Raw genomic sequence first — 12,452 nt, forward strand, 5'->3', positions numbered from 1 at the left:
TCATGTGGTTTATGATTGTACAGATCTTGCTCATATTTTCCTTTTCATTCATTCCTTCCCAGACTTAGAAATATTAAGGCAGACAGTCTCTTACCCTTCACAACTATGTTTTGTGCCTTTCATCACCTTTGTCATCTTTTTCTGTGCCTTTCCTAGTTCTATACTGTGTTTTTTTGAGATGGAGGGAGGAGCAGGCTTGCACACAATAAATGGTATGAGTGTGCCATTTATACAGTGCCTGAGTGACAGTTTTGGCATTGCTGTCAGTTGTTTTGAACAATTACCAATAGTCTACTCATCTTTTTGATTGCTGGTGAGCTCTAAGCTGGTTGTTTTTTTTTTTTTTCCCAGAGGGTTCTCCACCATTACACTCAAATCTTCTCCTAGATTAGTAAGATTGCTTGTAACCTGGCTTGTTTATCCTGTAATTTACCCCTAATTCAGACTGCACTGCCTCATTTGCTTTACCTTCTATTTGTTGCCACTGCATGTCTCCCACCAGAGATGTCTCTGCTGCTCAGGCACATCAGGAGATCTGTTCACTCTTCTCAGTGGGTTCCTTGAATAACTCTGGGCCATGGGCTGACTGCTCAGGGAACCCTCCAGCTTGGCAGGAAGCACTGGGAAGAGCTCAGCCTCCCTGAACACTCGAGGGCACAGAGTAAATCACCCTGCCATGCCTGGAGCCTGATCTCCGAGGTCCTGCTGAGGAAGGGAAGAGAATCCTTCTCCTGCAGACCTGACTGGCACCCAGAGCTGTGCATGGAGGATCAATGCAGCCATCACCAGATGGTGCTGCTGCGTTCAGCCCTGCAAGGTCATCGTGTGCAGGGATGTTTTCACTCTTGGAAGAAAATACTGAACTGGGGATGTTTTCCAACTGCATGGATGTCTGGAGAGTAGGCAGGGTATGTTCTGACTTCATGTCACTGCTCAGTTCTCTTTGAGAACAGGACATTTGGGCTTTGGCTGGGAGTTCAGAATAGGGGTGTGTTCAGATGCTGTTTGAGATGATCTGTTCCAGACTGGTTTGAATGGATAAACAAAATTAATTAGATTCACATCATATGAGTCCACAGGATTGATTTTTTCCTCCAGCAGAGGACTGGCTTGCAATGCTGCTCACCAGAAATACTTAAAACTGTAGCTCACCTGCTTTTTTCCATGAGTTTTAAAATACTTGCTGGTTTTTTTTGAAGTCTGGGTAGAGGAATCACATCATCACATGAGATTCCAATGAACCACTTTATAGAAAAAGTTCTTTAAGTCCTCATTCCTATTGCTATTATAGATGAAATTCCAGCATGGCAAAGTATTTCACCTCGTGTGATTAAGCAGAGGAAATGGCACTGTCTGAGTCTTTAACCAGCAGATTTTGGTCTTCTCCCTGTTTCTGCCAGTAAATACATGAGCCAACCATTACTTCTAACAAGTTGCTTGGGAAGGCTTTCCTCCCTGCTCCCTCAGAAAACTGAGGAAAAGGCAAAGAAAAAAATTTGGCAGTATTATGGCAGTTTGTGACAATTGTAACTCATGTTTATCTGTTAACTATAGTCTCCTACCTCCAAACATTCTTCACTGCTATTGCACTGAGGCCTCTGAAGCCAAGGAAGATCTGTATTTGTTGACTGGGAATTTAGACAGTGAGTGCTCCACTCTTCCTAAGGCCTTCAGCCTCATCCTGTGAGCACTCACGCTGGGTGCTTTGAAGTTTAGGCTGGCTTTAAACTTTGTCTGCAGCAATATGAGTGAGTCCTGGTGAAGTCATGTAAAAACTCTGGGTTGCCCATGATGGTCAGTATGGATTCTGCCCTGGCGCCAAGGGACAGCTCATAACTAGGAGGGAAAAAGTGGTGAAAGTACAAAATGACAAATACTGATGCTCTTCAAAGGTAAATTAGGGGCTTTTTAATTTTATGGTGTCACAAAAGAAGAATAGTGGTGAATCCAGACACAAAAACAGTAGCAGATACACAGCTGATAAAAAGAAATATTGATTTCTGGCCAGCTCACTGCTGTGGGACACTGGAATCCAAGATGGCATTAAAATGAAAACCAGGGAAAATAGAACTACCCAGAATGATCACAGCTAATGCTAAAACGCATTTCAGAAGGAACATATACACAAAAATCCTAAATATTCAAGTCTTTTATGAGAAGAGAGTACTCTGTGTTTACTTAGCCATATCTGCTCTTAAAAGATCTGGAAGTGATCAATCAGTCCTGGAAATGAAATCCCAGAACCTGGGCTGGCAATTTCTCAGACTAAGCCTGTGTTCCTCCTCAGGATGAATTGTCCCAACCAAGCTCAAAAAAACCTTCTCCAGCTCATAGTGACAGATCAAGGAACTTAAAAGCCTTGAAAGGAGACCTGTCAGAAGTCTGATTTAAGAGTGTACAAGTTTTTCTGGCAGAACAGTTGCTTCCATGTGAGGAGTGATCACATTACTGAAGCTGTTCCACCTGCTCTCGCCAGAGGAGGCAATCCGAGGCAACCTGCTCAGTCTGACGCTTGGAAGGAGCCTTGGCTTGGTGCTCCCGCAAAACTTTGAGCTCTAGAAGAAGAAAACAATGTGGAGAAGGGAGCAGGGGGAGAAAGGGAGTGGGGAAAAAACAGAGGCAGTCTGGTAGGGAATGTGAGGGATGGAAGAGCTGCGGTGAGAGGAGTGGTCTGGGAAAAGAAAGAAAAAATGAAAGAAACACACCAAAGAAAAGGCTGCAAGCTCTCATCCGGCTTTGGCACAATCCAGCTGTGGTGGGGTCATTCAGAGGACCACATCTTGGGGAGCACAACCTAATTCAGATGATGTCGGCTGAACAGTGCCACCGGGAAAGCAGGATTTCATTGTTCCCAGCCCAGTTCACACCACTTCGCAGTGAAATCTGCAAAGCAATTACAACTAATTAAATTCCGACTTTATTAACTGCGATCAAACCCCCGAAGAAATCCACCCCAAAACCAACCCGGCACGCCGACTGCCAGGCGCGTTAATCAGCCGCAATTAACCCCCGAACGGCGGAGTCGTTGCAATATGGCAAAGCCATGGCATCCTGATGTTCTCCGCGCACGTTCTCCCGGCTGAGCGATGCGGGGAGGCAGCGGCTGCCAAGCAGAGGTGCGGATGGCAGAGGCAGCGCTGCTCGGGGTCGCTGCTCCGGCCGAGGGGCTGCAGGTCCGAGCGGGTGCAGCCTCAGCCCTTCCCGGGAGGGGCTGAACAGGGGCTCGGAGCCCCTGGGGGTTGTATCTCGGAGCCCCTCGGGGGTGTGTCTCGGAGCCCTTAAGGAGAGTATCTCGGAGCCCCTCGGGAGGTGTCTCGGAGCCCCTGGGGGGTGTGTCTCGGAGCCCCTCGGGTTTGTCTCGCAGCTCGCCCCCGGCGCTGTGTCCCCGCCGCGCTCCCCGGGGCCGGGCAGAGCCGCACCTCGGGCACGGCGGGCAGGGCAGATCCGCCGCTCCCCGCCCATCCCCGCCCTCCCGCCGCGGGTTCGCGGCTCCTCCCCGCCCGCCGCCGCCGCCCCACGCCCAGGTGTCCCCGGCCGGATCGTGGCGCTCCCCGCGGCAGGAGCAGCCCGGGCCGGGCGGTACAGCACAGCGCAGCAGAGCGGTGCGGAGGCGGGCGGGGCGCGGCGGTTCCGGAGCCCGGCAGAGCCGGGGGCGGGCGCGGTGCTGCTGCCCGGCCCCCTGAGGAGGCGCGGCGGGGCTGAGCCGGCCCGGCAGGAGAGGCTGGGTGCCTCTCCCGGCGGGAGCGGGCTCTGGCTCTCCTCCCGGCTCCCGGGCGGCCCGGGGGCGCGGCCATGTCCGGAGCCATGAAGTTCAGCGGGTACCTGAAGGTGCGCATCGGGGAGGCGGTGGGGCTGCAGCCCACCCGCTGGTCCCTCCGGCACTCGCTCTTCCGCAAGGGCTACCAGCTCCTGGACCCCTATGTCACCGTCAGCGTGGACCAGGTGCGCGTGGGGCAGACCAGCACCAAGCAGAAGACCAACAAGCCCACCTACAACGAGGAGTTCTCGGCCACGGTCACCGACGGCCATCAGATCGAGCTCTCCGTCTTCCACGACACCCCCATCGGCTACGATGACTTCGTGGCCAACTGCACCTTGCACTTCCAGGACCTGCTGCGCTCCGCCGCCCCCAGCGACACCTTCGAGGGCTGGGTGAGTAGCGTCCCGAGGAGAGCCGGAGCCGAGCTGCCGTGCGATGAATGAAGGGAGCCGGGGCTTGTCCTTGCATGCCCGTGCCGCAGACACGCAGCGGTGTGTCTGCAGGTACACAGGTGTGCTCCTTGGCGCATCCCTTTGTGCCCCTGCGCTTCCCGGGTGCTCGGGCTGCTGCTCCTTAGCGACCCTAAGGACAAAGAGCCTCAGGTGTCGGAGGAGTGGAGGGCTGTGAAGTCTCTCCTTTGTCGAGGAGCAGAGGGAAGATCTGTGATACATAAACGACACCAGCAAATCCAGACAAAGGTGCACCTCCCTCCTTTTGCTCAGCACGCAGAGCTGTGCTTGGAGACTTGGATACCCGGGTTGGATGTATTTCTGCCCAGCTCTACACATGCTTGCACAATAGTTTGATGCGTGCATGCGGATTTCTTTGACTTCTTAGCAGAATGGCAGGACTGGTCTTGTGTCTGTTATGTACACCGCTGCCCTGGGTCAATGCAGTTTCACTCAGAGCTAATTCTAGGTTGTTTCTGGGTAAATGTCACTTTTCAGCCCGGAGAACCTCATCCATGGCTTAGTCCTGGTGGTGAGAGAAACAGTACAGGCTCTGAAGTTGAGCCTTTGCTTCCAGTCTTGTAAAGGAGGAGGAAGTGATTGCATTGATCCAGACAGCAGTGTTCTGGCAAGAGTTAGGTTAAAAAAGACATTTATTCTCAGTAGAGAAGGTGCAGAAGAGCTGAGAATTTTCGAGGCTATGATAGGTAGAAACTTTTTGAGGCTAAGAAGTTCAGGATATGCGGTCAGATAACCACCACAATAAAACCAGACGTTGAGGAAGGAGAGCTGACAGTGTAGAGAGATCCTATCACTGGGGAGAATGCTGGGGCTTTCTGCTCTCAGCCAGTGTGTCTGTCTGAGGTGTGATGTTACACCTTTGGGGTGTTTATAAATAATGATTAATAGGGGTATATTGGGGAGTTTTACTTAGGTACCTTATGGATGGGGTTGGGGTTCATGCACTGAAGGTGCTCTTTCTCAGTCAGTCCCTGATGTGATTTTTGTGTTGGACAGAAGGGTCCCAGCCAGTCTCCAGTGGCTTAGCTGAGCTATTGCTCCTGACAGCCCAACCAGAGCTGAGTTCACAAGCTTTGGATGGATGCTTGCCCAGCTGCCTGTGCCCCTGGAGAGAATCTTCTCCTGGGATTTGTGCTAAACCAATTTCAAATACAGAACAGACCCCCATGGGCAAGGCAAATGAGGTCGCTTGGGATAGAGCACTGTGGTTTTGCGGGTTTTCTTGATGTTTGAATTGCTGGGGATGTTTGCTCTTGAGAGAGGCCCCATCCTCTCAGGAGGCTGAATTCCTGGTCACACTGGGGCTGGCTACATGTGGGATGGGACTGCTCTGCTGCAAAGGTGGTGGCCTTATTTACATTACAAAAATATCTGTCATTATGCTGCCTCTGGTGTGGCTGCACGTACATTTCGTTCCTTTAGTCCATCCTGTAGTGCTGATTTTTAGGGCAGATTCAGTCTGTGGCCTGAAATACAAACGTAGTCTTCAGTGAGGGAAAAGTTTCTAATCCTTGCAGGATAGATGTGTTTTATGAACTCCTGTACCTGTGAGCTGATGGGTGCAATGGGGTGTGAAATCAGTGAATTTTTTTAACTAGACTGATGCAAACTGATGCTATATCTGAGCATGTAGACAAAGGCTAAGAGCTGCTGCTCTCCCTTCAATGTCTAAAAATTACAGCTGGGGTGGATTTAGTGGGGAATGAGCAAATGTTTGTCTTCTGTTGCCTTTCTCTCTACCCTCCCTTGTGATTTGCTTTGTTAGCATCTCGCATAGCGTGCAGCCTGGATCACATGATGACAGGGAACAGCATCTTGCCCTGATAATTTAATATGTCTTGATAAATCCAGCGAGGCTGTCACGGGAGTTTGTGTAATCAGAAGGATAGGAAATTCTGGTTTGTACTAACCCAAAGTCCGTGAACTGCTGGCACAATGCAAAACACCACAAGGAAATGTAGATGATTTGCATCACATCCACTCTGAAATCCTTCAGTTCTGTCCTTTCTCCATCCCCAAAAGAAAAGCACAGGTAGGTAAGTAAGGAGTGAATTGAGTGAGAGGAAAATTGGTGGATCCTCAAAGTTTAACTTGGTTTATTGCTTCCTTGGCTGTGCACAATTTTTCATTTTGATTTGAAATAGAACTTTTATGTTCACTTTTCAGAGACAGGGAAAACAGTATTTTGGTGAACTCCAAATGATTGATAACAGGCACACAGTGCTGGGCAGTTGGCTGCCTCTGCTCCCTGAGCTCTCCACCTGAGAGGGAGCTGTCAGGAATTACCTGTGACAATGTTGCCATCAGCTCTCAGGCTCATGCTGCTCTGTTTATAAACACGGATTTTCTCCTGCTGAAAAAAAAAAAGTGATTAGTTGTAACGTTGGTCAGCATTTCTTGTGAGAATTGTAGGAAGTTTCAGCGAGAGGGGAGGAGGAGGAGTTGGTGTGTAAGAGTTGGTGCTTCCCAGATGACTTGCAGGTACATCCCTGCAATTATGACCCCAAACACTTATGCAGATGAGTAAATGTATGGACATGAGCTGTCTCATCTGTAATACTTATACACCTGAGTCATCCCTCTCGGTCTGGGACAGAGTTCTCTGTCTGTGGTTCGCTTTAAAAGTCACGTTTCAGAGACCAAAACTGACCCTTTTCCTTCTAACCGTTTTGGTTGTTTTCCGAAGTCTCTCTAGTAAACACATTAGCATGGTCTGGATATCTTCTAATTTGCGTATTAGTTGTTAAACACATTTGTTTACTTTTCCACAGATCAAATTTGCAAGAGCTTATTAACTTCAAGATCCTTCTCGCTGTTTCCCCTTTCTTATATTTACTTGTCAGCTTTCAGCAGAGCAGGTTTCATTAACATTGTCAATTAAATGCCACCTTGCCTTCAGCGTGCTTTAGCTCAGTCAAAACTGAGTGATCTCCCTGGTGCCATGTTCTGTTCTGTCTCTGGGAGGTATTTACCTGTGTGGGTGTGAAATTGTGCAAACCTGAATGGTAGCATTTTCCCCAGGTACGCATGACCAGGTGCAGGGCAGGAGGGAGCTGAGCTGGCTGCTTTTCGAAGCTGCCTGCTGTGATTTACATCAGGGCTGAAACTTGCCTCTTAAAGCATTTAATTTTGCTCTAGACTGTGCTAGGATCTTTTTACTTGGCATGTGCACCTTTCAAAGGTATTATCTTCTCTTTGTCTCTGAGTGCAGTGTAGAAAGCTGTCATCTGTCAGTGAAACAAATGGAGTACTCAGTGTAGCTGAAAGGAGAGATGTTCACAATACATTGCTATGATTTTTATGTAGTAGCTGAAGTAATTTTTAACCTTGGGGAAACACTCTTTACAGATACTGAATGGCATTGTTACAAGGGAGTTACTTAATCACAATTGTAAAAATTGTTAGTCCCTGGGTGGAGATGTCATAATTTCTAAGACTTTAACAAGTAGTAGAAATTTAAATCTTGATCTTGAAGTAGCAAATCATCAGAGTACACTGAAGGAAATCACATAGCAGATGGGCTATAAGATTAATGAGCCAGTTGCAACTTCCTGAGGAGTTTGTTACCATTTGCTTGTGTGCAGGAAGAGATTAACACAAATAATTCTCGTGCATTCCTTCACTTGAGTTCTTTTGACTGTATCCTTCCCTATGATTTTTTTCTTTCTTAAAGCAGAAATAATTGTGTTTTACCCATGTTTATGTACAATTGTGTTTGTTAAATGTTTAGCTGAAGAGCTAAAAGATAAGGCAACTTCTCCAGAGCATCATGACCCTGGCAGAGGGCCAGGGTGCTGCAGGTCAAATTTGGTATGGTTGCTGCTTCTTTTGACTCCTGCTTGGCTGCAGAGCTCTTCAGGTGGGCAAAACTTGCTTCAGGAAGCCAAAATACTTTATAGCTCTTGACAGAGGATTTTGTGGTGCAGTATTTTATGTCTGCCTACCTGTGGTGATGGACTACAGCTTGTGGAGGTGGAATAAGTGGTGTCTCTTTCCACAGGGCAGGAGCAGGCTGAGATGAAGTCCATTTTACTTCCATTTCCATGCACATCACAGTGATGTACATAGTGCAGTTCTCTGATCTGTGAGAAGGTCACACTGCATATTAATTAGTCTTGAGTAAAATAAGCTTCTTCTCTCTTTCTTGGGAAGCTTTAGGTTATTTCTGTAATTATTACTGATACACAGGTATTATGTTGAATAGGACTTGTGGAGAGAAACACCCACTGCAGAAGGTAAGATGGGTTAGAAAACTACAGGAATTTCAGCTTTTCTTTCTTTCTTTCCTTTAGCATACAGTTGCCAACAAAATGCCAACAGTCCTGTGCACAACAGCTGCCTGAGTGCAGGGCACTGCAGCCTAAAACAGAGGCTGTGATAACTGAGGGAAAAATTGTTGCTGTTTGTCAGGTATTTAATAGTTTGTGGGAGTGTGATGCTAAAAACAGTTGTTCTGATGGAGGCAGATGAGACAGCTGACTGTCACGAAGAGCTGCACACTTACTGCCCTGTTTCAGCATCACAGGTGGAGTTATTTGGAGTCCTGTTTCTTGCTCCTCCCCAATAAATGGCCTGTCTGGCAACTGTGAGAATCCTTGGAGAACATGGGCATTTTGCTTGGGAGTGTGTTTGGCTGGGAGGATTTGACCAAAGCATGAGAAGAGCCAGTTTCCAGTAGGGGTGTGTGGGACTGGAGTTTGTGTGCTTCTTTGAACTGAGTGCAGCCACGTGTGGGTTTGGCTCTCAGGGTTTTCTGGAGTTGTAATGGGGCAGCCATATGGGCAGTGGAGTGACAGTGTTCCTGTCCCCTTCAAAGATGCTGGCAGTCACTGCAGTTATCTGGATCTGTGGTTGAGCAGGGGAATTCTGTACATTCATCTGTCTTAATCTCTTCCTGCACGTGAGAAAATGGTAACAAACTCATCAGGGGCAGAGCCAGAATCCTGGGAGTGCAGGACAAGGCAGGACAGAGTCCAGGCAATCAGGTGCTGCAGTGACCTTGCCACCAAGTGCAGTGGCAGTCACCTCGAGGTGACTGGGGTGATGAACTGGAGTGCTGCACCCATCTCTGGTGTCCCCAGTAAAAGAAGAACATGGATGTGTTGGAGTGAGTCCAGAGGAGCCCATGAAGATGCTCAAAGGGCTGAAGCACCTCTGCTGGGAGGATAAGCTGAGAGAGTTGGGGTTTTTTGGCTTGGAGAAGCGAAGGCCAAAGGGAGGCCTTGTAGCACCTTCCAGTACCTAGAGGGGCTAAAATAGAGCTGGGGAGAGATTTTTGACAAAGGCATGGAAAGGCAGGATAAAGGGTTATGGCATTTAACTGACAGAGGAGAGATTTAGATTGGAAATAAGGAAGAAGTGTTTTACAGCTAGGGTGGCACAGGTTGCCCAGGGAAGCTGTGGATGCCTATTCCTGGGCAGGCTGGATGGGGCTGGGAGCAGCCTGGGATAGTGGAAGGTGTCCCTGTGCATGACAGAGGGTGTGGAATGAGGTGATCTTTAAAGTCCCTTCTAACCCAAACCATTCTGTGATTCTGTTAAGCCTGTGTTGGTGTGGTTGGCTGGAGTGGGGGGCTGACTTTGATGCCAGAGGTACCTTTACATTCCTGCTGCTGGATCAGTTGAAAGCCCTGGTTGGAGGGAGAATAGGCAGCCAAGGGCTGATGCCCACATTGCTTTTGGCAATGCTGGACATGTTAGAAGCTCATGAGAGGGTGTTTGCAGACCTGCACCTGCAGCCCTGGGGTTGTTCCTTGCAGAGAGGCTGTGAGGAGGAGGAGGGGGCAGCAGGGTGACCGCAGCACAAGTGAGCCCAGCACCCCAGGAAGCTCTGTCCCCAGCCCTGCACCCTGCAGGCCTCGCCTCATCCTTGGTGGTGGTTTGTATTTTGCTTTTTTTCAGGTCTTTCAGTAAAGCACGTTTCACCCAGGCTGTCAGAGGCTTTCTGTTTGGAGTATTTTCTGAGTAATGATTTGGTTTCTGGCCATTTTGAGCTTATAGGCAATAAACTCTGCAGAACGGATCGTCAAGGGGGCCATTTGAGCTATTGAAATGCCATTAGAAAGTCTACTGATTTACAGGGTAATTCAATATGAAAAACATATCCCTTACTGAAGTGAATAAGACTCCCACCCTTTCTTCACAAACTATCAAAGCTCCTTTGATGTTTTAGGCTTTAGCTATTGTGCTTTGCTAATACAGCCAGGAAACTGGGGACCTTTTGTGTAACCATGGAGAAAAAGATGAACAGAAGAGTTATCATGTGAAATAGAGTTCCTGGCAGCTTTTATGAGGACTCTGGACCAGCCGTCGCACCTTCTTCCCTCCCAAATTTCATCCTGTTTAGGTGTGCAGTTAAGACATGTCAGACCACACTGCAAATTTAATTTCTTCTGGAGACAATGAGCAATCTTTGCTCTGATTGCTTGCTCCACCCCAGTGCTATTTGTGGGGCCATGCAGTGACCAGGCTGGAGTCCTGGATAACAAGCCTGGCGCCGTGTCCTGGTGGAGCTCACCACGTGCTTGCTCCTCTCCCAAGCCATGCCCTGGTGCTGGTACAAGATCCCTGGCTGGCTGTGAGGGAAAGACCTGATTTATAATAATGATATCAAAGATAACAAATGTGTATCTCAAACAAAGTGCATCCTGAAGCGTCTCATTAACATTGCTAAGCCGCTTAGGGTAAGCCAGACAAACAACTCTATTTCTGCAGTGCCAATGGTATTTTTTTTTTATGCTTTGATATCATGAGATGTTCTCATCACTTAGGGAGGTCAGCTGCTGAGGAAACCATCCTGCTTTAATTTAGCAGCCATCACCATGAGCAGATGTAAGCCAGCTTTTGTCACGTTAGCAATGCCATGTGGCAGCAAGCATGGCTCAGCAGTTCTCATGCTCTTGATATTCAGTGTCTGTCCTGGGCCCAAGGTGATGGAAAAAATTGCTTTTTCAGTGCCCCTGCAAGACCTTTTGTGCCCTTGTTGTGCTAGACCAGAGGCATCTAATCGATGTCCAGATCTATCCCGCAGGCTGCCAGAGCAGTCTGACCGGCTGATGGCCTCGCTCCCCACGCTGCTCTGTCCTGGGGCTCCTCCAGTGTGGGGCAGCTTGCAGGCAGAAAAGTTGTTCTGACAACTGCCAGGATTGTTTTTTAGGCTCTTGTCTTCCTTGTGGGACCCTCTGCATCTTCAGAAAGCCTCGTGCTCTCTTGCCCACTGGTGATCTGTGTCCTGATGGAGAGATGCAGCCCTGGGACAGAGACAGGGGATGTCACCTGTCTGACAGGTGGATGTCACACCCTGGGCTGTCTCCTCTGAGTGCTGCAATGCAAAGCAGTGAAGCCCAGCCTGGGGAAGATGGCAATCCTGGGCTGCAAAGCCACAGGGCGTTGGGGATATCATGTCTGGGATAAGATTTTCGCTTGTCTGCTGGACCTCCCTGGGTCTGGATGGGAATTTTTGTGCTCCATCATGTGATGAGGACCTGTCCTTTAGGTCAGCACACCTCACACTGAACTAAAACCCAGCTGCTGGGACTGTGCTTACCCAGGAGCTTTGCCAGTACAAAAAAATGTTGGCAGGGGAGGAAGACAGGGAGGGAGGTGTGAATCTGTTAGATGACATTACATAAGGATATTTTCTTGGTGTTCACCTGACCAGTTTCGTAAGTATTGAGTTTCACGAGTGAGTTGGTTGTATCAGTGATACCATGGCAGCTCTCCAGACTCCTTCCAGGAGAGATCTCCTTTCTGTGGAACAGGCAGGAGATGAAGTATTGGTGCAGAAACACAAGTTGGGAAGCTTTGGTAGCTGCCTTCAGTTTGTGAGATGGGAGATAGAATAAATAATCTATTTTTTAACCAACTTGAGAATGCTACTTAGCCCGTAGTGTAATTTCTTTTTTTTTTTTTTTTTTTTTTTTTAAATTTTTACTACAATACAGCTATTTCTGTCAAAAGGAGGAGAGGAGGAAAATACATCCATGCAAGACACATTTCTAAATGCGTGATGTGCTGTATGAATATTGCGTGTCTGCTGTAGGTTTAAAAAAATCAGTAAAATCATTTGGTGTGTGAAATCACTTAAGAGATCAGTAGAGCCCAGTAATCTCTCAGATGGAGGCGAGGGACAGGATGTGACAAACAGGCTGTGTGTCTCTGCTGTCCCAGGACTTTACATCTAATAGCAAGAATCACACTGAAAGATTGTCTGATGATGTGCA

The 12,452-nt window shown here is 48.3% G+C and overlaps 1 protein-coding gene across 1 annotated transcript in view; it reads left to right on the forward strand.

Annotated features, from left to right (window-relative positions):
- Positions 1-3,530: 3,530 nt before the first annotated feature.
- The window catches only part of PRKCH (protein kinase C eta), a 111,387-nt gene continuing 102,465 nt past the window's right edge, over positions 3,531-12,452 (forward strand). Inside the window, exon 1 of the mRNA XM_085061120.1 lies at positions 3,531-4,152. Coding sequence (XP_084917246.1) covers positions 3,793-4,152 — 360 coding nt within the window. The 5' untranslated portion in view covers positions 3,531-3,792. The remainder of the gene's footprint in view (positions 4,153-12,452) is intronic.

Source organism: Lichenostomus cassidix, chromosome 5, assembly GCF_008360975.1.
Source record: "Lichenostomus cassidix isolate B80296 chromosome 5, HeHo_3.0, whole genome shotgun sequence".
NCBI lineage: Eukaryota > Metazoa > Chordata > Aves > Passeriformes > Meliphagidae > Lichenostomus > Lichenostomus cassidix.